This window comes from Seriola lalandi, unplaced genomic scaffold, assembly GCF_002814215.2.
Source record: "Seriola lalandi dorsalis isolate HSWRI2012SDOR001 ecotype SW California unplaced genomic scaffold, Sedor1 jcf7180002054677, whole genome shotgun sequence".
NCBI lineage: Eukaryota > Metazoa > Chordata > Actinopteri > Carangiformes > Carangidae > Seriola > Seriola lalandi.
Window position 1 is genome coordinate 541,358 of NW_019525230.1, and position 24,628 is coordinate 565,985.

The 24,628-nt window shown below is 40.1% G+C and overlaps 1 protein-coding gene across 1 annotated transcript; it reads left to right on the top strand.

Moving 5' to 3' along the window:
• Positions 1-3,043: 3,043 nt before the first annotated feature.
• LOC111666530 (vasoactive intestinal polypeptide receptor-like) lies at positions 3,044-24,599 on the top strand. The gene is made up of 13 exons (XM_023421883.1): positions 3,044-3,243; positions 4,910-5,003; positions 6,432-6,545; positions 14,042-14,148; positions 14,275-14,372; positions 15,630-15,759; positions 18,426-18,579; positions 19,650-19,710; positions 21,077-21,143; positions 21,231-21,322; positions 21,532-21,661; positions 22,213-22,254; positions 22,438-24,599. The coding sequence occupies exons 1-13, from the start codon at positions 3,184-3,186 to the stop codon at positions 22,627-22,629; spliced, it is 1,341 nt and encodes a 446-aa protein (XP_023277651.1). The 5' UTR covers positions 3,044-3,183; the 3' UTR covers positions 22,630-24,599.
• Positions 24,600-24,628: the final 29 nt, after the last annotated feature.

The following is a 24,628-nucleotide window of genomic DNA, read 5'->3' on the forward strand; positions in this document are numbered from 1 at the left end:
TCAGGCGATGCAAGTCGGATATAGACTTTTCAGAGTTTCCCAGTTGTAATTACGACTTGAAGGTTGATGTGAATGCTATTTACTTTTATTTGGATTGTTTTAATTTGGGGGTTTTTTAGCCACTTTTTATGCCTGTATTGACAGCATAGTGCAGGGTGAAGAGAGAAGGGGAATGACATGTAGCAATGAGTCCGGCCAACTGGGAGTCGAATCGGCTATCAGGTCGCTCGACAACATTATTTACAAGTTGGAAAGTTGTATTTACGATAACTCCAATTATTGCAGTTCATCCTCAGAGGAACATGAATGTCTGCACCAAATTTCATGGAAGTTCATCCAATAGTTGTTGAGACATTTCACTTAAAACCAAAAGAGAAGAAGTCAGGGAATCCCTACGTCATTACGGTTCATCCTCTGGGGACCATGAATGTCTGTACAAACTTTCATGCAGTTGACGTGGATTAGAAAATACTCAAATGGTTTATAGAAGATTTTCAACACCCACATGACTAAAACAAAAAAAAACGCTTCATTTTAACAAACAAAAATCAGAGCTGCTTTTCTTAGTTCCTGAAACAAGGACATTTTTGTGACTTCATAGTTGAAAAAATGAGATAGTATTCCTCATCTCAGGTCTCATCAGGGTATTAAAGCAAACACACACAGACACTGTGCAAACATTAAACAGATTTACATTGCTTTTCGGGTTCCCTGCTGGGAAGTTAATTTCACTCTCTGATCTTCATGTTGGTTTGATGGGTTTGATGCATCTCCATAATCACCATCGTTGCCTCTATTAAAAACAATCCAATTCGTGGACTGACAGCTTGTGGTTCAATTCAGACTCTCACATCAGCATCTCAATGAGACGAAGCTGATGTTTCAGCTTCTGTGAGAAAAGGGAGCAATTTATGCAGTAATTACCGACGATAAATAATTCCCAGATTAATTTTGAGCAATCAGAGCTTCAGTCAGTAACTGAAGCCCATGTAGCTTTTGATTAGCATCAGATGTCATCATGTGAAGATTTAGCAGCAGACGTTGTGTGATGTTCGGCTTTATGGCTCAAAACGAGAAGATGCACACAGATACAAATAATGTCAACATGTTTATCCTCTTCACGAGCAAAGATCATCTTTATGACTGGGGCTGATGGGAAATGTGGTCTTAATTTTGAGACACTGGCAATAAAACACCACTGCCAACTGGTATGAGAGAGTAGTAAACATTAATGGTGTCAGATGATTATCACACCTTTCACAACAGAGGTACTATTCATCTTTGCACATTGCTAACAAATGAACTCATTCTGAAATGTTATGTGATACAATATTACAGACTGTTATTAGAACAACAAGTAGGGAAGTCAGAAACCTTTAAAAAAAAAACATTGTCACAAAAAAGCTGGAAATGTTAATGGATGAGCTCGAGAAACTCAAAATGAAAAGGAGCTTTCTGTCGCTCCTGTAATTCCACGAGAAGCCCAAACATTTGACTTTCATCCCAGAGGAAGGTTGTTCTGACATCCATTAAAGCTTCCATAAGCCTCGGTGAGTCACCCACTGATAGAGCCGGAAACCAGGCCGGTAAAGCGGCACGGTAGGAGAACACGGTTCCACCGGAGGAGGCGACGCCAGGGAGACAAAGGGCCGATTCTGTGCGTCGTTATCAAGTTAGAAAAAAAGTGACATAATCCTCATCTCTTGGTGCGTGATGACAGAGCAACACAACACATGCTGCGTGTTTTCCTCTTGCATTGTCAGAGACTCAACAGAGAGCAGGAACATTGTTTTTCCACGTATTTCCACGTAGTTTTTTGATAAAAGATGAGCGTGAGATTCGTGCGCAACAGTCTCGGAGGAACATTATCTTATCTGCCGTGTTTCAGCTGTGCTCCATATCTGGGAACCAGATTTTTATGGCATGTAACTCGACAGTTCATCCAAATGTCTATATGTCCTGCTATAAGGTCTGAGCCCATAAATTAGATAAATGTCTTGATGGTCCTATAGTGTGCAGTTTGTGGATGTTATCACTGTAGGTGCAGTGAGATAGTTAGCTTTAAGTTAACTTAATCGCAATATTCAGATTCAGTTTGTTGTAATGTTGTATTAGATGATATTAAATTGTAAGATCCACCTAATATTTCTACGTTAGGCCTGTTTTACAACCTTACTTAATCCTACTATACTGATGGGTTACAGATGTATTATTAATACAGAAGCATTTGATCTCTTGTCCTTCCGCACATTTATTCAGGTTCATTTGTCACATGTGTGACAGTCGTTAAGGATTCACACAGCTGCGGTGCTCAGTCATGTAGCAGTGGAGGAAGAGGTAAAAAACTATAAATAGCCTATTTAATTATAAGTGAAAGTCATTTTGCATTAATAATCTTAGTTAAGTAAAAAATACTGTAGTATTATCAGTGATGTATGATTCTAAATTATATATTATATTTGACACTGATCAGTATTTTAATATTGTAGCTGGTCAAATTGAAGTAGTTTAAACTACTTTAAATACAGTTTGGTAATTTAATGCAGCGGTTCCGGATCTATGAGCCAAGATCCCTCCAAACACACAGAATAAATCTGATGCTGAGATGATTCATTAGGTTAAAAAACAAAAACAAAAAAAAACCCAGTTATAATTATATATATAATATAATAGAATTTCATTTTTTAAAAACCACCTGAGAAGTGGAACAGGTAACAACTCATATAAACCTCAGAAGCTGGGAACCAGTGGTTTAATCTTTAATACTGCATTGTATTAATGTGCTTATCTTTCTTATGCTAAGCCTTAATCCATAAAGTAACTACTCTAACACTAGTCTATACAAAGTGAAACAAAGTGGTTTCCTTCTTTGTGTAGCGTTGTATCCGTTGTGTTTAAGCCATCATCCACTGACGTCCATGGATGATGTTTGATTGGTTACTTGCTGGTTGTTCAAGGTAAAACGGTAAAAAGTGGGAGGGAGGGGGGAGGAGGGGGGAGGATTTCAAGCGCGGAGCAATTCACTTCAGTCAGAGCGCAAGAACGCACCGAGTCAGTGAAGGCACCAGAGAAACCCAGATATCCACCTCTTCTGCTTCATATTGTTGCTGCCTGGTTATTCTCTATTTATTTTTATTTTTTATTTTCTTAAACAACAACAACAAATCAACTACTTTACCGGAAATGTTGGTAGAAGTTTCAAAGGGATTTTTCCTCCTTCTCTCCTGCATGTTGCTGAAACCCGTGAGTATATTTAAACACTTTGACTTTTCTCATGACTTCAAACTTGGGCTCGTTTTCAAGAATGCAACGATTGCTCGCCTGAGTTGGCCATGTAAGGTTGACCACGTCGTTTGATATCCTACAAGTAGCCTATAAGTTGATGCGCACGCCGTTGCAGCTCCAAAGCCAGTTTATGGATGCGGGACGCACCGATGTGTCCCAGTGTGAAGCCACTGGTCGACGTGTGGATGAGCGGGGAGGCTGTGGAGAGAGAGGGCTCTCATCAGGGGTGTATCATGGGAAATGCTTAGTTCTAGTTTGATAAGGCTTTGGTCATCATGTGTTTTGTTATTGCAGAAATTTAAAAACATATAGTATTTCAACCTGAGCTTATCTCTCCTTTTTTTCTTAAAAAAAAAAAAAAAAAAAACTTTTATTGTGGAGAAACCCTGAGACTTCCTCCAACATCATCACAACATGTGTCCTCACATGTGCAGCCTCCTCTCTCCAGGTTCAGCCTCTGCTTCCTGTGTCAGTCTCCTCAGATCCTCAGGCAAATCCAGCAGCGTTTTAAATCACATTTGGCACCGAACAAAGCAGCGGAGCCACGTTCTTGATTGTTTTTCAGTGACAGTCATGTGTTTTATGTCCTCGCTGATCTCTTTTCATGATCAATGTTAAGGTGAATTGCCCATAGAAGCCATGAGGTGCTCGCTGGTTTCCCATCAGGACACCATGGCAACGGCCTCTTTTGTCTGTCTTTGTGCTCTGTGGTCTCCAGCGTCTTTATCCAGTACTGTCTCTTGTAGACAAGCATGTATGATTCATACTGGAATTCAGTTGGAGGTCAAATCCCTTAGAATAGCACGCTGGCTTTTACATCTGCATGTGTCCTCACTCACAGACTGTTTCAGTGCCTCAGTGATAAAAAATAAAGTGAGGGAAAAGATGGTAAGTGTTGTTGCTGGTGGGGAGCGTGAAAGGGATGATGATGATGACCATCATGATGATGGAGAGCAGGAAGTTTTCTCCTGATACTCCAACTCGTACTGCTGAAGGCGGCACTGATCCATCACTGACAACATATGCTCCAGTCACAGTCCAGCCGTGCACCGCAGGTGAAGTAACACAGGACGTCCCGGGTAGCCCGAGGAGTGAGATAAATCATAACCCAAATGCGGGAGTCACCTTGTGTGGGGGGAGGAGAGGCAGGAGTCATATGGGCTCATTTTGTGGCTAACAATAGCCCCGGACTACCAGTCTGATTGATGCCTATAGTGAGGAGACTCATCCACCTAAGTAACAGCCATAAATCTTCTGGTCGTGCAGAGGCTCCGCATGTTCCATGGTGGTAAACCCCTCATCGATTCAGCGTCACGTTGATGAGTCATGCCTGAAGATTCCCTCCAGTTTCAAAGCATGCAAATCTAAAGGATGTGGCAGATGAATCGCGGATAAAAGATTGATCATGTGTGTCAATTGGAGAGATTAATGGCAGCCCATGTCAGCTCATCTAAGGAAAACCACAGTGGAGACGATAGATGTGTTGGCCTTGAAATGTGAACCACAGCTGAGAAAGCAGAGGCTGTATGACAAACAGACAAATGATCTGTGACTGACACTGTTTGAAATGTGACTGTGACCCAAGAGATACATGGAAAACATGTATGAACTCTTCTCTTCACAGGTGTTTTCAGTGCAGAATCAGATGTGCGACATGAAGAGGGAAATAGAGAAGGAGAGAGACATGTGTGAAGCTCAGATTGAGAACAGAACAACAGGTATGTCGTTTTTTTTTTTTTTATTATTATTATTATTTTATCCTGGCTGCGCATTCTGTCTCTTCTAAATTTGCTCAGTTCACAAACTTGGGCTCCGATCGAAGTGACACAACAGGCTCTAAAAACAACAAAAGCCGTTCAGACCTCCTCCTCTGGCTTTACATTACACCTTGCATGGTTGAACACTGTTTACCGCCCAAAGCCAGCCCCTTGTCACATGTGCTCTGCTTCAGTTTTAAAGTAAACTTTCAAAGTGATCACATTTTTATCATTTATTAATTTACACTAACTGCTATGAAGAACTAAGATTACTGCCTCATGCCTGTATGCAGGAAGTGTGATCACAGTCTCTTCTTCCTGAGTTACAGTATTGAGAAATAGCCAGAGGTGTTTTTGCAGAACATTATCATGTCAAGGTGAACATTTTGGATATAAAATGTCATCACTTCATTTTATCCTTATAGACATTTGAGTTAAATTGTGTCATAATTAGTGTATGAATTTGTGACTTATGGCCAAAAACATGTTTTGTGAGGTCACAGTGACCTTGACCTTTGACCTTTGACCACCAGATTCAAATCAGTCCTTCCTTAAGTCTAAGTGAATGTTTGGGAAATTCCCTCAAGGTTTTACTGAGATATTGTGTTCACGATAACAACCTGAAAACAGGTTGGAGGCATAAAAATACAGCAGTGAGTGTTCAATAAAATGAAACTAAGCTGGTTTGTTGTTTTTCAATTTATTGTTGACGTGGCTTAATTTACATGTTACTACACACATGATGCAGCACATAATTAGTTTCTACAGATAATTGTGCTTCATTTAGCCTCTACTACCTGTGTGTGTGTGTGTGTGTGTGTGTGTGTGTGTGTAACTGAAACCTTTGTTGATCCTAACTGCAGGTATCACGAAACTGTGTTTACTTTCACACGATGTAACAGTCATTAAACAGTCATTATATTTTTGAGTCACGCCATAGATTCCTCGGGGTGATGTCACTAACATCACTTGGCAAACTTGATCTTTTCACTGCGGCAAGATGGCGAGCAGGTGCTGTGACCTGCTCCTGTGTCCTGAGACCAAACACGCTGTGGAAAGTCACAGCGATCTATTGCATTCAAATAACAGTGTGTAACGAAGGGCAGGGAGCTGTTTTATTAGTCATGTTGGCAGCGTGTTAACTCAGGTCAGCTGCTGTTATGAACCCAGAGCTGTAACGACAGCTGACCTGAGCTTACACATTTTGGCTGCCATGGGAACTTCAGGGCGCCACCTCCACCTTAATCAGGGTTGCTATTTGCCACTGGATATGATTAATGTTACAACACATTCTGTTCAAAAGTTTGATGTTTCATGCTCGTTCTCTTTGATTTTATGGTATTTCCAAGTTTGACAAATAGAAATAAGATTTACTTTACTCTCCGTCAGGTTGCAGTGGGACGTGGGACAAGATCACCTGCTGGCCCAGTGCTGACATCGGAGAGGTGGTTACCATTCCTTGCCCCAAATTTCTCTTCTACTTCTCCAGTGATGCCCTAACACGTAAGAATGGAGTTTACATAGTAGGTTGTGGATGTGTGAAAGACAGGGAAGGGAAAGCAAGGAAGTGACTGTCACTAATCTACTGAGTTTGTGGGGTAGAATAGTTCAGACGTTGCATGTAAAAGTCCACATTAATCCCTCAATCAGATATACTGAAACAGTTACACCTATGCAAAATAGAAAATAAGTAAATTAACGGTCAGTGACAAACTTGTGGAGTGATAAATGGGTTAATAAGACACGTCTGTGTTGAGACCAAAAACCGGAATTATGACATACACTGAGCTCATACTCATGATGTCATTCTCGGCCATGACCACCTGTTGTTTCCATTTTTTCCTGACACCCCATTTCATATATCACAAAGAATATAATAAAACTCAAAACACATGGCACAGCTGAGTCACAAAAGATAAACTACTACTTCCCAATTGCCGGAACATCCACTCATTAAAGACACATTCTGTTTATTTGTTCTCCTTTAATCTATGAGAAGCCTTGCAGGGCAGTACTACTAATTATGTGTAAGGGAAACCACTCTTGAGAATTTACTGGCTTATTTGCCATGTGTTTGTACAGTACTTCCTGTGATTATTCCCCTCTGACTTTCCCGTATATTTCCATTTCTCATTAATAACCACACCGAGTCTCCTCAGTGTAATTATCCTGAAAGAGTTATGTTATGTATCTGTATTCAGCTGGGAGAGACGCCTCAATATCAAACTGGAGACTTGAGAAATAACTTGAGAAACAACATGAGAAACAGGTTGAAGCAGATTGAAAGACACTTAAAAAAAAAAAAAAAAAAAAAAAAAGATCTGTGTAATTTATGGTAAATCCTGGCAGCCATGGCCGCGTGACAATAGTGTTCTTATAATGTTGACATGACCGGTTCTGCTCTTCCTCAAAATTACTTCCTACCTTGACCCTAACCATCCTAATACACTCGTGCCTCAATCTAACCAATCAAACCAGCGAAGGCAACGACCATTAGCCAATCAGAGGCAGTGTAGGGCGGGTCATGTCAACTGTATGGTAGGGGTCGTTTACATCCGGCTGCTGTAGCATCGATAGCTAATCGAAGGATAAAATCACAATGGAGGAAAAACGTCTCTGCTATTTGTTTATTTTTTTGGCAAACCACCGGCTAAAGAGAGCACAGGTGACGTCCAGCCTTCCCAGGAGAGCTGCTCCACCAGAACTACATCCTTTTCGTTTGGTTGTAATTTTTCCTCGGAGACGGAAACTGCCGCCGACGCCGCGCGCCGGTTTAAAACCGTTAGCACCGCCATTATTGAGGAGCCTGTTGCTAACAGGTGTCAGGCTAGGACTGAGTTGGCGGCATTTGAGGAGCCTCTCCAGCCACCCAGCTTCAATTTTCAGGTCAGACGTTTAAGGAAAGAAATTGTGTTCAGCTGTGTATTTAGCTGCACCTGCTTGGTTTGCTAAATATAAGTGGCTTCATTATGTGGCGGAGTGTGGTCAGGTTGTGTGTTTTGCTTGTGTGAAGAGGCAGCGGAGGGATTCAATTGTCAATCATTTTTAACATCACACTGATATACCTTACCTTACCGAATGAGCTTTTCGATATGTGTAATGCAACGTTACGACATTCTTGTGAACTATTATTGTGCAATAGCATTTCACTGAGTCTTGACCTGGCTGCTGCTGCTGTTACTGCTGTCTGTGTTGCAGAAGTTTTGCTGTAGCCTTTGTTGTATTTGTATGGGTTGGGGTGAAATGCTCCTCTCACTGCAGCACCCCATATTTAAAAACATCTTCCCGCGGTCCTGCTGGCACCTGAGGTTGCCAGAACTTCACCTTAAAAAAATATGGTTATATTGCATAAACATTTGTGTTATGCGTTTCTGGCAACCATAAATTTCATAGTTGAGAACTGTTGTTTATTTATGGCAAATTACTTTGAAAAAACATGTATTGTAAACGTATTTTTTAATTTTCTTTTCAAAATAACAGCTATTAATCAACCAGTTTACACTAAACAATTAAAAAAAAAAAAAAAAGCACCAGAAAACCTAGTTACAGCCTATGTCACTGACAAACACATTAAGACTCTGATATTTTATGGTATTTTATCATAAACAGGACACACTGCCCAGCGGCTGCCTCACATGAAATATATTTCGATGTCTCGCTTATTTTTCACACGTGGTTCCCAGCAAAAATAGACGGTCTGATAGTCTGTTGATAGTCACGCTGACATCATACCAGCAACATTACATAAAACTGACACCTTTTACTACGGTTTCAACGTCTAGGCTGAATCTGAATATGACACAGACGTGGAAATATAATATATCCTTTTTTTTTGTGGTACCCCAGTGAGCTGTTGAGAGTGGAATGTCATGCCAATCCCCTGGAACAGCAAAGCCCACTCCTCCATGAGAGGTTGCGGATCTGTTCCCTCGTTTATTTCTTAATGTTAGGACATTTTTACCTTGTCTGGGCTGAAGTTAGTTTGTTCATTGAGCACCTCGATTTTGTCTTTCTTCTAATGTTTCCCTTCTGGTTTCTCACTCGCTCGCATGAATTTTGTGTCCCGCTTTATGCAGCCATGAGTCCTGAACAGCTGCTGCCCTTTGTTTGCCTGAGATTTCCTCTGTGTCAAACTCATCTGAGCCTCATTTGCATTTCATTTTCAATTCGGGCTTGTAGCTGCTTGACTAGTGAGTGATGTCCTAGCCCCACCACATTATCTTCTATGATATCTTGCAGTGACTACGGATACTTGGCAACCATTTTTTTTTGCCAGCATCTGTGGAGGCCTGTTTACTGGGAGAAGCAATCATCATGTAAGGAATCATTTCTCTCCATAACTGTGAGCTTGGCCTTTTCCCTCGTCTCCCAACACTGCATCAAGGCTTGGGGAAACTGCTCCCATTGAATCTGGAAGATGTCAACCTGATCTGCATCAGCTGAGTAGCTGGAGAGGTTAATGCCTGTGGATTTCAATGCTCTGTACTTTAAAACAGAGTTAATGAAATTAACATTGCATTTGCTGATGTTTTTTCCTTGCTTATGCTTAGAAATACATTCTTTTGAAATATATTTACTTTATATTTTCTTTTAGAGGATTGGTCTCACCACTGAAAACAGATCAAAACTGGATGAATAGAAAATCCTCAGTGGTCTCCACCCCCAGAGTGATTGTCGTGTCTCCTACAATACTTAGAATTGAGGCTGGCAGCACCTTACTAATGGCACTCCTCATCTTGCTTTGCTCTGCATCATCAATTTCTGTGTATGAAAGAGTGACTGAAGCCCAACGCATTCGGTAGTGTGACCACACACAGTGGAACCCTTTGGTATCCATATTTCATGTAAGATGGCAATCAATCAAGCCACTGATGTTCAGACACTGCATATCCTCATTGATTTTCCGGACTGAGTACAGATAGTACTGAGGAAGTAATTATGCACCTGCACATTGACACCAGAAAATGAACAATGTCTTTTTTTTTTTTTTTTTTTAAAGTCTGACCGCATCTTGAATGTCTCCACTGTACAGCACTGAGTAAAATGGAGAACCACCTTTAACTGGCTAAACAGCTTGACCTTTTGACCCTGCTGAATGAAAAGCTTGCAACATCTCATGTCTTTTGCAGAGAGTAAGGCAGATATGCAGCCTGAGGCACAGAGATGTTTTGAGCACATATCATGCACATCCACAATGTCTTTCAGCTGCAGGGTCAACTGTCACACATGCAGACTTGGCTGTACAGACATGAAAGTGTTTCAAAGAATTGAATACTGACTTGAACTTTACTCCTTCCACATCTGGTGTATCTTGAATCTGGAGGTGATCAACAGCAGAATTGTAGCTCTCAATGGTGCGCTCTGTTAACCTGAGTGTATGTTACCTACCCGGCACTGAGAGGCAGACAGATAAGGTTAGTGACTAGCTCCTGTTGTGCTTTAGGACTAGAACAATGTGGCATTTAGTGGCTGAAGGGACAGATATATTTTGTCGGTGGTTGTTGGAGACCAAAAGAAAATGAATATTGGACTTAGTGTACATGTTGCTTTGTGTAAGCTTGATGTTTAAATATTTAAACAATTTCACAATCTCAACCAACAGATGTCCCCAAGCCTTTGCTGTCCTTTGAATAAGTGTAAAGTTACAGATTTCACCTGTAAGTGATTACCCTGCCAGTACGTTCAACCTGTGGGCCTCTGCAGACCTGGCGGAGGGGTTCCTGCCCCTGTAATCCAGCCAGGGTTTTCCCCATCATATTCAGGACATTAGAGTAACTCAACCAATGATTTATCAACTGTGTGTGAAGGCTCCGTGTGGAGAAAAGGGTTTTCCTGGAAGCTGTGATGTGACCCAGATGGGAGATAGTGTGACCTGAGAGAGGAGAGAGTTCTCCTGGGAAAAGAGAGGGACGGATGAAGAATCATCAAATTTGTTGGGCCAAAGGCAGTAGATGTATATTTCACTGACATGTCAAAGGTTCACAGGATCTTCGACCCCTTGTATGAACCGAAGTGGCCGTAACAGAAAGAGGGGGGATTATAAGTGATCTCCTGCACTGATGTACATGATATCAATTATGCAGTAAATCAGCAAATCAGTACAGGCTTCTGCTGGTTTAACCTGCTCTGCTCTCAGGTCACGTAAGGAGGACTTAATTAAGGGATGATAAACGGTCTGGGATTCTGTGCATTGTAAATTGCTGTTGTGGACGGGGAAGAACCCTCTATCTCCTAATGTGAGCAAAACAACCTTGTTTGAGCACCAGCTCGACTGCTGTGCCTTTTCCAGTTTATTCATTTTTATTTAGGCTACAGAACTTTGAGAGGGGTTGAGAAATATGATGTTTACTTTTCAAGAAGTTAACCTTTTTTGTGAAAGTATTTCAGTTTCTAAAAAGTCAATTGAGCTTCTTTTCAAATGTCTTCACTGTCAGTAACAGTTGTGAAAGACTCAGGTTATTGACACATCTTGAGCCATTCATTTTATAAGCTTCACGCACAAAAAAACAAGCATTACGAAACATGGCGCCACAGAGATTCAGAGCCAAGTCATAAATTTAGTTGAGATAGAGTTTGCCATTCTCATGAACTCTTTACCTAGTAGGTCTAACACAAACACAGTCATTCATCTCTTTTAATAACACAGGCGACTCGCTCTCTCTGCAGGCTGAGAGTGACAGAGTGCCTGCATGTGAATGGCTTCACCTACATGCCATAATATTCATTTGAGCCGAGGCTATTCATCGCACGCTAATATGAATCTTCCTCCGAGATATAATTAGGCAGGATAAAGCATTTGACTGTACAACACTGACAGAAAAGCCTAGATAAAAAAAGCCTGGAAATCAAAACGATGATGGGGTGATTAACTCGTTTGAGCTCTCCTCGTTGTCGTGCATGACACTGAAAACCCTTGCAGTCATGTTTTGGGGGATGATGAAAGCATTCTTCTGGCAATCCCTCAAACAAGCCAAATCCAGTGGTGGCATGGGCTGAAACAGCAGCGGCTTATCAGCGCCTTTGTGTCTTGTCATGTTGTTTGAGGTGGCTAAGCCTCCGTCTTCTCTGCAATACGCCACTCAGGTATTTGTGAGCTGACCATATTTTAATGCCAAACACATTCTAAGACTTTGGATTGTTGGTCATTTCCCAACACAGGCTTGATTTGATAGTGCTGCGGAGCGATATGGTTGGGAAATGTGAGGAATGTCCTACATTTATATTTCTACAGCAGCATTCAGCACATGGATTAATTTGTCGCCAACACACGCAGCGTCCTTTCTTATATTTACAGAAAAGGAGATGAGGAAACACTACAAATAAATATTACACAATACATGACTGCACAAAATCAGAGAAATATCACTCTTGGGTTTTCAGCCTAATTAATGATTAGTGCCTCGTCTGAATAGTGATGCATTCATTGTCGTTTAGGAAAATTCTGCCTTTGTATAAAAGCCTGAAAACTCTTATGTCACTCTAAATCTTGCCCAACATCTGCGTATGCAACACTTCTGAAGTAAGTAAATATGACCTAAATGTTTAATGCATTTTGAAAGGATTTGATTTGGATGAATTAAGTATTTGTGTGCACTCAAGTCAGTTTCACGCCTGAATCCTTCATTCACTCATTTTTGCATTTATTGACAGGTATTAGACACAGACAAGAAACATGGGCAGAGAGAGTGGTGTGACATTCAGCAAAGGTCTGAGACAGACAAGATCAGGGACATTTTTATTTAATGATACGCATCTTAGATTATTGTATATCAGTGGTTCAATTGATATACTTCTACTGAAATAGTTCTCACCACACAGTGCGGTTTATTCCAGCCAGTTTCTTAAAAAAATTCTTAAAAAGCGTGCGACAGAGTACAAAAAATACCAGTAAGCCGATTAAATATAAACTATAAAATGTTAAATAATCCGAACAATAATAATTTCTGTTATTGTAATTGGGTGATTGTGCTGCTGCCATTTACTGAGATGTAACTGTATTTAATATAATTCAAGGAAGAATAATACAAATCCATTCACTTATTTATTCATTTTTCTGTTTCTGAATTTATTAATTTAATCTGTGCCATTTGTTCTTCTCCACTATAGTGAGGGCAACTCTACTCTACTCTGCTCTACTGTACTCTACTCTACTCTACTGTACTCTACTCTACTCTACTGTACTCTACTCTACTATACTCTACTCTACTATACTCTACTCTACTCTACAGAGCTACAGTCTGAGCTCTAGAAAGTTTAACCGTACTCTGCAAAACTCTACTTGGGTCTGTTCTACTCTACTCTATCGGGCTCTACCTTGCTGTACTGAGCTCTACTGTAGTAACCTAAGCTCTGCAGAGCTCTAGTCTGCTGTACTGAGCTCTACTGTACTTTACCAAACTCTACTCTTCTCTACTGAGCTCAATTCTACTGTACTGTGCTGCACTGCACTCTAGAGAGCTCTAGTCTGCTGTACTCTACTATCCAGAGCTCTACTCTGCTCCTCTACTCTCCTCTCAGATGGTCAGTGTAATGCACTTGGACCTTTCACTTCTGCCCCCATGGGCAGGCCAGAGTAAAAATATCTCTCTGCTCAACTGCTGCCCTCCGTGTGTGTGTGTGTGTGTGTGTGTGTGCGCATGTGTGTGTGTGTGTGTGTTTGTGTGCAGCCTGACAGTAATTACGAAACAGATGGAGGCAAATACACATGGGAACGTCCCGGCATCTCTGAGCCGGTGGGACGACTGATCCCCTTCAGTCATTCCTTCCATTTCCTTTTAGTATTTGGGAGTATTCCAGCGAGACACATTCATCTCAGTGTGATATAATTAAGTGTGAGTAAATGAAGAGGAAGTTTTGCCTTGCAGCTCATGCCGTTTCCCTCCAAACACACATACACACAATCTTGCAGTGCATATTTTAAATGAAAACACATTAAAGCTGCCACAGCAATGAATTGTATTCTTATAAGAGTAATGTTGATTATTTCCTCTGCTCATTAGGTAACCTGTCAAAGACCTGCGCTGAGGATGGCTGGACTCCAGTCAGCATCGACTCCTACATAATGGACTGTGGATACAATCCCAACAGCACCATGGATGATGATACGGTCAGTGCGGCATTTTGAAACCCCTTCAGCCCCACATTACTGCTGCTGTGGTGGCTCCACGTTAAATGTCAAACTCTGTCCAAATGAAATGTTTTTCTGTTGGTGTAACTCAAGGTGTTTTCGCAGGGACAATTCTTCAACGCCATCAAAGTGGGTTACACCATCGGTCACAGCGTGTCGCTCATTTCTCTGACGATCGCCATCATCATATTGTGTCTCTTTCGGTAAGGAGATCCATCAAAATACCACTTAATGTCCCTGCGTAAAGATGAACAAACACCTTTCCCCATAATTTAGAACAATAAAATCTCTCATTTCACACCATACTTCCTGCATTTTATAGAGATGTTACAGTGTTTCCACACAGTAATGTGACTCTGCCAGATTTTGTGGGACATCCAAATTTGACATTATCTTTTCTCAAACAAAGTGGTCAACTGCAAGCAGCCATAAAGTGAAACCACTCAAGACGGGCTGCTGTCGTTCACAGCTTGTTCTCCTCTGACCTTCAGTCCTGAGGTTGCACAGAGAAAGTGTGTGTGTGGGTGTGTGTGTGTGTGTGTGTATGCGCGTGACACGGCACTGATCATTATTGTAAGTGGCTGGTGTGTGCAACTTCTCACAAACAACCCACTCTGTTCAGTTGGGTGTGTTTGCATGTGGACTGTTTTTGTGTTACGAGCTAAACAACAAGGGATGTGTTTACTCCTCGGGCTTATGAAATGCCAATGGATTGAACTCTGCAGAAGAGACACAGGATGTGAACGTTTGCTGTTTATGTTCAGCTGCAGAGACGGTGTTCAGGCAGCTGGTTGATGTTGTGTGTCATCGCACCCGTCCTTCTGGGATGACTCGCCTGATGGGTTTACACAATTCACCCCCGATCATAAGCTCACCGGGAAAGCATTTGTTTGAAAACACCCAGAAGAGAAAATTTACATTAGTGACATTTTCTAGGCGAAACCCCCTGATTTGTTCTTGTTTACCTCTGTGCTGAATGTCAAGTCAGAGGTCTTGGTTTTTTTTTTTTACATTTTTTGTCTCTGCCTTATAAATATATGTTGCACTGACAGATAACCATATAAAGTATGGAACAGATATAGATAGCCTGACATTTAAATAACAGCACAGCACAGTACAGTAGGAGCACTTACAGGGCAATAGTCATGTGCATTAAGTGCGTATGATGACTACTCTCCTCAGCTAAAATTCACATTCTTTCTGTGACTGTTTGCTCCCGTAAATTAAGCCAGTGAAGTTTCTGGTGAATGTTTTCTTGATATTTATTCCAATTTTATGCTTTGGTGCCATAAACACTCACTTTATCAGATGATTTTCAGGGTAGGTCACGTAAACAGGACATTGAAGGTCTTTAATCAGGGGGAATTCATTAAGAGAATTATGCGTGATGCGTTTCCTTTTTGATTTAAATCATCTTGCGGTTTATTTGTCTGTTTTTTTTTTGTTTTTGTTTTTTGCAGGAAGCTTCACTGCACGAGAAACTACATCCACATGCATCTCTTTGTGTCTTTCATACTGAAAGCTCTGGCTGTTTTCATCAAGGACATGGTTCTGTACGATGATGTGGAGACAGAAAGTTGCCAGTCATCTGTGAGTGATCCGTACACTCTCCTCTCTCTGTGCTGCCGTCTCACTCGCCCACAGGTCGCATAATTTATTGATTCTCTTCTTCTGCTTCATCAAAACTCCTGCAATCGTAGATCAAGTTAACTCGTCCATCTGATGTACAAGCAGTAGTCGGCTCTAAGTTTCTGCCCCCAAACTGCATATGTTTAATTACTCACGCAGACTTTACTGACTTTAAAGCTTTGTCTCAGGGTTTACTTATCGTGCCTCTGGGTGTGGCGGTGTTTGCCAGGTCCCTTCCACTCCTAAATCGACGTTTCCCCATTCATGTGTCCAGCAGGATGTTGTGAGAGATCCTGTTTGCTGAACGTGAAGCTGAGCTACAGACAGCTTTGTCGATAAATCACATTCAGAAATTTGGTAACTACTTTTAATCACTTTGGTTCGACGACATGATCGTAGTGACAACATCACAAGTGCTAATGTAAGATAAGGAGTTACATAAACTTCTAGATTTAGTACAGTTTCATATAATGAGGCTGTTTTGTTTTTATTTGAACGATCAAGTCGCCAGTGTTTGTTGGTGTTTTTTCTCAGATCTTGCTCCAGCTGAATCCACTGTTTTATCACCAGAGAGGATTAGATCAGCAGACTGTAAATCACCTTTACTATCTCTAAGTGCTGACTGTTAATGGCTTCCCTTAAATGTCTCCTCTTCAGGGTACACAGATTGCCCGGGTCCAAACACAGCTGCTAACTCTCTCAACTGTTTTTAAAGTCAATTTAGAAGAAGAAAAATAAGCTCTTGTAGAGAGCATCACGTAACAGGCGAGCGGTTTTATAGAGAGCAGTAGTGAAACTTGAAAACCTCATTTAAAAACTTTTGCAATAATGTAAATTCCTGACATTCCAACTTGGAAGAAACTCTTACTCTGTGTGGTCCATTCATTTTGTTTAGACATGGATACTAAAACAATAGAATATTGTTGTTTATTTAATTTTTAATCAGTTTTTAGCAGCCTTTATTTAACACCATTTCCCATAAGCCCCATCTCGGGGATACCTTCAGCCCAACAGACCACACAATGTAGACACGTTTCGATTGCAGAGATTACAACTAAAATGTTATAAATTGCATGATATGCAAGAAATCAAGTTACACTGATGTAAGTAGAGTGTGTGCTTCAATGCTGGTGAACTGTAGTTTTATTTATTAGCTTTGTTAAGATCAAGTGCTCGAGACCAGTGGTTTCTCAACCTTGTCCAACTCGTGACCCACTTGATACAATAAAACAATATGGAGGCCACATGATTCGCTCTTAGAGCATTTTTTATTTCAATAACAATTGAACATTAGTATTGAACTGAAAGCAGGAGAAGCTCAAATTTTCCTTTTTGTTTGATTGGTAGAGATCACGTGTCGATTCACCGTCTGTGTCTTGACTCTCTTTCCTTTTAATTCTTGCTGTTGTTACCCAGCTATCCATCTTGATTCTGCAGTTTTTACCATGGATGTAATCTTTTACTGCACAATCAAACTGAGATAGCAAACAACTATACAATGTGGTCTGGCAGTAAAGTGATACGGCCGGCGACGGCATAAAAGTTCCTATCATTGGCTTATCACAGTGACAGGCCTTAATACGAGAAAAAACAAAACGAGTTTTTCAAGATCATTTTGTTTGAAAACATTTTAAAAACATTAATTATGTTTTTATTTTAATCATAATTACATCTCTTCACCAAAATTGTGCTGTTTTGCAAATGACTTGTCGGCCCACTTGTGATACCTACACGGCCCACCAGTGAGCCCTGGCCCACAGGTTGGGAACCACTGCTCTGGAAGATATCTTTTTATCTGAGAATATGAAGCGTCAACTTGAAGAAGAAGTTTAACCTTTTTCAGGAGGAAAAACAGAAGAAACTCCCAGGCATTTAGTTTCATAAGCTAGTGGACCAGAGGCAGTATATTTCCCAAAATGTCGAACCACGTCCAGGGTCTAAAGAAATATCCTGTTGAGTTAGGGGTTGCATAAGGGAAAGTGTATTACCCTGTGTTTTCTGAAACTAGTACCGATCTACAATGAGTGCCTCATATTTACGGAAGTGTAATACTAACTCAGACTATCTAACTTTTGAAAGAAGAAATAAAACCATTTTCCTCCTACAAATGAAAAGTTAAATTCATAAGAAGTAAAATACACGCCTTTGCCGTGGCAAATATTAACTATTTTTAAAAAGAGTAAACATAGAACTACTCTAACGTTTGCAGAGCAGACATTGTGATGGATCAGTCTGCTACTCACCATGTGTCTGTGATGTTACACATGCAGAGCCGCCCCTACTGTGGAGATCTCGAATCTCAAATATTATTTGGTTGAAGATTTAATTAGTCGAGGAGCGCATTAGTGTGATCAGCACGATCATACCCCATGCAGAGTTTTCTCTAATTATCTTATGTGCTAATGACTATGACTCTCCTCACTGCTGCTTTTGATGGGAGACTTGCCAATAGAACAGTTTTCTTATAAGTCAGTCATCAGTACTAATTTCAGAGTAATTTACTAAAAACATTCTCTTGTAGCCTCGTCCACTGGCAACAAGATTCATCGTAATCAATTTGACTTGTGATAGAAATGCATTTATCTACATTCACCAGCGGTGCCACTAACTTTCCTGTTGTTCTGTAGGTGGGCTGCAAGGCAGTGGTGGTCTTCTTCCAGTATGGGATCATGGCGAGTTACTTCTGGCTGCTGGTGGAGGGCCTCTATCTCCATGCTCTGTTAGCCGTCTCCTTCTTCTCTGAGAGGAAGTACTTCTGGTGGTACATCCTGATTGGTTGGGGTACGTGCTGGCTACTGTGCCATATGTTGATGAATACAGATAGCTCACACAAGCTCATTTTCAAGGACATTTGATCCGTCCATTTGTCTGAAGTGAAAGCCAGAAATCAACAAATGCAATCATGGGGGCTACCTGAATCTCTGTTTTGTCTTTACTACAAAAGCCACAACATACATGATCATATGTAAATTAATTTAGAAGTGAGGTTTTATACGTGCAGTAGCTATGGAAAAAAAGCTGTGCCTTCCCATCTGCATATGAATGAGAGGTCCTGCTGCCAGTTTTAGATTAGCAGCAGCAGGCAGCTGCCACTCTAAGCTTGTGTTTACAATTCAGCTTCAGAACCCTGTCATGCTTTTGATGATTTTGATAGAGAAAAAAGCTAATTTAACAAATTCCTGCATCAATAGCTAACATAGTTTGTGAATTAAATGAATTCCTGAGATGGGACAATGAAGACTTGAACTGTAAATATTTTCATAATGGATAGATGCTTCCATTTGGCAGCGAGGATGCTCTTTTGAGCTTTCATTGCTCCTTGATTGGGGCTACTCATATCTCTGCCACTCCATACACCTCATTACTGCTGGCTTTCAAACGTTTGCGTACATATATTCATACAGAATTCATCTTAACACTTTTTTGGCCCAATACTTTATTCGTTCAATTACTTCTTTTGGCCTCTTGGTCCTAAAATCCAGCAACCTCTCCCCAAAAGTCTGATGTTCCTTTTTCCATCACACCAATAAAGTAATTCTAAAAATAGGCCTGAGATGTTGTGTCTGCCAGCAGAAAAAATGGAAACAAGCGTGTGACTTTCCTGCAGATACCCTGGATGAGCCAATATTGGCACAGAGCAAATATATCAGTGAGTCCTGTTAAAAATGATAAGCATAGCCAAAATGTAATATTACTTTAGCTATAAAATCATCCAAAAGATTAACAGTGTACACACGCTCACTGTCATATTTGGTTGTGTTTGAGCACAGTGGACATCACTGATATCTGTGACATCAAGATTATTTTAATGTTGAAATGACTTACAAATTCTGTTTGGATGTTCTTTGTAGGGGCTCCAACCATCTTTATCTCATCCTGGGTGATTGCAAAGGTTTATTTAAATGATCATGGGTGAGTTAATCATTTGTCTTTGATTAAATCTTGTTGTGAAGTGAAGTGATCACCCTTACCATCTTTAATTTAGATTAGGAAGGGTTAATTTCAGGGTTTTTCCCCTGGCAGGAAGACATACGACTGCAAATGCACGTATACTCAAAGGAATAATATCTTGGTTAGTGTGATGATTAATAGCTGGTCTCAGTGGAGGTCTTTGGCTCATAATTAATCAGCAACCCGCAAAGAAATGACCTCAGACAAGAGCCTGAGTGTTTCATTATATTGCCCTACAAAGCCAAAATCCATATTTGTTTAAAATTAGAAAAGGCCAGACTTTTTAAAAAAAATGTGTTTTACTATGTAGAAAATATTACAGTATACATAAGTAATGTGTGAAAAAAAAAAGGAAAAAAGCACTGGCTTGAAAATGTGTGTGGGCTCTAGACCGTTCCAGACAGCTAAAGCAAAAGAGCGAACTAGGTTGGAGCTAGCTAGCAAGATAGCAACAGCCAGGCAATTTACACACTTCTTCCTACCTGTTTTTCTGTGATTGATGTTTGTAGTTAGTTATGTACCCCACATGAATCAGGCAGTAGCTAAACCTCATCATGGAGTAAAAGAAAAATACAGTGAAACTAGTCCTACTAAAATGTAACTAGCCTAACGTTAGCTTAGCAGATTAGCACCTCAGCTTCTGACTCTAGTGGAATGATTGTAATTTAATGTAGTTAAGCTACTTTAAAATCACATTTAAATGTGTGTGGATTAAAAATATTACAGTATGTTTTAACAATGTGTTATTTCCTTAAAAAAAAAAACACTGGCTTGAAAGTCTCTGAGCTCTAGACCCTACCAAACAGCTAAAGCCAGAGCACTAATTAAGTGTGAGCTAGTTTGTGAGATAGCCACATACTTTTTACCTACCTTATTTCAGAGATCGGTTTTAGTAATTAAGTATAGTATCCCAAAAAAATTAGGCAGTAGCTAAATCTCATCATGGAGTAAAGAAAAACACAAGTGCAACTCATCCTGCTAAAACTGACTAGCCTAACGTTAGCTTAGCAGATTATCACCTTAGCCTCTGATTCTAGCAGAATTCATATAATATAGCGTGGTTAAGCTACTTTTAAAATAACATATTTAAATGTATTACATTATAAATAAATTTTTATACTAGTTCATTAATTCAAATGCTCAAGCTTTTACAAAAGCTTTGTAAGGATTCATGTTTTCTTTAAGTTATTAAAACTTTTAAAACTTTTTTCTCAACGTCTTTCTCGATTGTTTCTGTAGTTAATGTACTCACTAATGTATTCAACTGTACTTTATTTTATTTAAAGCGAAATTATTTATTCAGATTTATTTTTATCTCTTCTGACAGATGCTGGGAGACAATTGATTACGGTCCATGGTGGATCATCAAAACACCTATTTTAGTCACCATACTTGTGAGTCACGTTGCCTCCTCATGAGAACCATTTCTACTGCTCTGTGCAATGCAATCACATTGACCTGTCTGTTACATCTCTCGGCAGGTGAACTTCTTCCTTTTCATTTGTATAATCCGGATTTTGAGACAGAAGATGAATTGCCCCGACATCGGAAGAAAGGAATCCAATCAGTACTCGTAGGTTTTCACTGCAAAATGTCAACATCTCTATCTTAGCATGGGTTACTGACATTTCAATATCAGGTGATAAGTAATAAATTGTTTTTCTGCCATTATGTTCTTGGTGATGAGCAATGATAGCTCTTGCATAGTGACTCTAGCTTTGGGGGGGTTTAAGAAGGATGATCAAGCCTTCTCTTCACTTATTCATTTTTCCACTTTTCTAGGAGACTTGCGAAATCCACCCTGTTGTTGATACCTCTCTTTGGTATCAACTACATCATTTTTGCGTTCATTCCTGACCACATCCACCCACAAGTCAGGATGGTGTTCGATCTTATTCTGGGGTCATTTCAGGTAACACTGCATGACAGCATACAAAGTGTGAGGCAGCCTGTCAGCCCTTTCCAAACGTCAGAAGCTGTACTACTTAGTGATGAATTATGGGATTTGATGTACCTAATCCGTCTTTTGACTTTTACAGGATTGTCATCTTGTGTCTTAGGCAAAACCGGTGACATAAGTATGGCAGCAGATAGAGGGCAAAAGTGAAAGTCCTTTGCTTCAGTAAAGTTACATGAAAACAGCTTGGTATCATGGAATCAGGTTGTCTTGCTGAGTATTAAAGTGTATGTAAACGCTGAGAGCCAAGTGAAACTATGGAAACCTAGCAATGGAAAGTAATCTTAATTTATAGCCGTTGTAGCTCAGAATGATATCTCCTGGGAAAATTTCCCAGAGATTTAAATGATGAACCTCCCTGTCTGAGCCTGAAGTTGGTCATACTCTTACCATCATTATTCATACACAAACACTTGGAGTTTTTCCCCAGCTGTACTATCACACTGGTATTTCTTTACAAGAGCTCTTATCAGACGGTACATTTTATCTGCCTCTCTCGTCAACAGGGTTTTGTTGTTGCAGTTCTGTACTGCTTTTTGAACGGAGAGGTGAGTAAGATCAAACAAAAAACAGTTTTTCCAAGAAGTTTACTTTTTTAAGATGTTTACTGTCCTTTTTAAGTCATTAAATCTCAATTTATACCACCCACCCCCACCCCCACCCCTGGTGTGTCATACCCTCTTAACTCCCCCTCTTCATCCTGTTTGTCAACCTCCTCGTCTCTCCTACAGGTGCAGTCGGAGATTAAGCGTAAGTGGCGCAGATGGATGCTGCAGAGGTTCCTGGGTGCTGACACTAAGTACCAGCACCCCTCCATAGGCAGCAACGGCAACAACTTCAGCACCCAGATCACCATGTTGACCAAATGCAGCCCAACTACACGCCGGGCGTCCGAGTGTCAGGAGCATCTCTCTGCCATCTGAAAGCCAAGTTAATGCTCCTCTCTCTTTTTATCATTATGTTCTGAATGTGTGGCTCACATGCACTGGTGCAATGCAAATGATATTAGTTACTGAAGGTTAATATAACATTTTAGTATTGACACTGATATTTGTTCATTGTGATTTTATCAATTGCCTTTGCATGAAGAATTAATAGCCCAAAAAACAACTGAACAGTTTCAGATTCAGTAGCTCTGATCACGCTGACGTGCTGCAGTGTAAACTTTGGTGAGTCAACCTGAAGTGAATATTTACAAGTTGTTAAAAATAGATCGTCATATGTTCCTGAATGCAGCAGGGAAAAAGATCTTCAAGATCACAATGTGAGTTAAAAGGAAATGGGACTCCTGGCCAGCGTTTCCCATCTGATGTTAAGCAATAGATGGACAGAGCCGGAGACGAGCTGCGTCCTATAAGAAACAACATGTTTATGAGAAGGGTATGTTACATAAGCACTTAAACTAATGGCTGTGTTGCTTAAGGGACCAGTGGTAACAACAGTAGTGAGAGTGTCAGGCTGTCATGAGCAACAGCCACAGTGGAGGAATCTATAGAATAACCAAGGTCCTGGACGTTCCTATCTGGTGTATGACAGTTTTACACAGGACACACACTCTGCTGAATTAGAGCTGGATAACATTCCAGAGGAGAGAATAAAACTCCTGCTTGTGAAATTTATCTCAGATTACAAAAGGCTTTTAGTTTCATTTGAGTGCACAGTCGCTTAACAGACATTTCTTTTTTACTGTTTCTGAAACTAATGGACCAGATGTATTCTGTTACTAGTCCACTATACACAACATTGTGAATTGATATGAGGCAATAACAATTAACTTCCATTAACTGGACTGCATGGACAATTCATTTCATTAGATTGAGTTTCAGTATTCTATTCTATTCTATATTGACAGGTTAAATATATACATTATATCGTAATGTTTTTAGCCAGACAAGCACTGTTACTTTTATGGATGGTATTGTAAGTTGGCTGGTACATCACTTAGGTCCAGACTGAAATATCTCAACATCTGTTGTGTAGATTACCATGATATTTTGTACAGACATTCATGATTCCTAGTAGATGAATCCTAAGGACTTTGGTGAACCCCTGACTTTTCCTCTAACGCTCGATGAGCTTCACATCTGTGGTTTGTTTGAGTAAAAAGTCACACAACATCTACTGGATGGATTGCCATGAAATTTAGTTCATTCATGTTCCAAACCTGGATGAACTGTAATAATTATCAGGTAAAAATCTTATTTTATCCAGAATTGTCTTAATAAACACGTTGAAAACATTTCCATCACCCTTAGCTGTACTTAGTGTTTAGTGCTAATTAGAAAACGCTATAGCATGTTAACACATTAAACTAAGAAGGAGAACAGTGCAAACATACCAACAATACCGCTTTAAACATACATTATATCTGTTATATATATTGTGTTTAGCATTCAACTCAAAGCACAGCCTCAGAGATACTGGCCAAACATTTATTTGAAGCCACCTTTTCATCAGAAAAGCGACAGTGTCATATTTCATGTCAGAGTCATGCTGGAGTTCGGTGTTTACTTCCCCCTCTTGTTCTTGTTGTTCTCAGTGTGTAAAACTGAACTGAAACTAACTGAAAGTACCTCAGACTAAATGTCGCACACAGCTATTGTGTATATAATGTGAAACTGTAAATATGGCTAATGAATTGGTTTATGAAATGTATTTTATGGTGATGACTTACAGTGCTCAGGTGTCAACTGGAAATCGATGTTTACATTTAAAATGTATCTCTCCCTCATCTTATTTGCATAATGTCAATGATGGTGATGCAGTGTGTCTCATTTGTTGCCATGTAAATTTTGTGTAAATATTGTGTACTGTATAGTATGTGGAATCAGCTGTAAATATGTCATTGGTGAAAATGTCCGATGAAAATGAATAAAACCATTTGCACTGTGAAGTGGCCTCTTGTGTCGTTACAAATGGAAG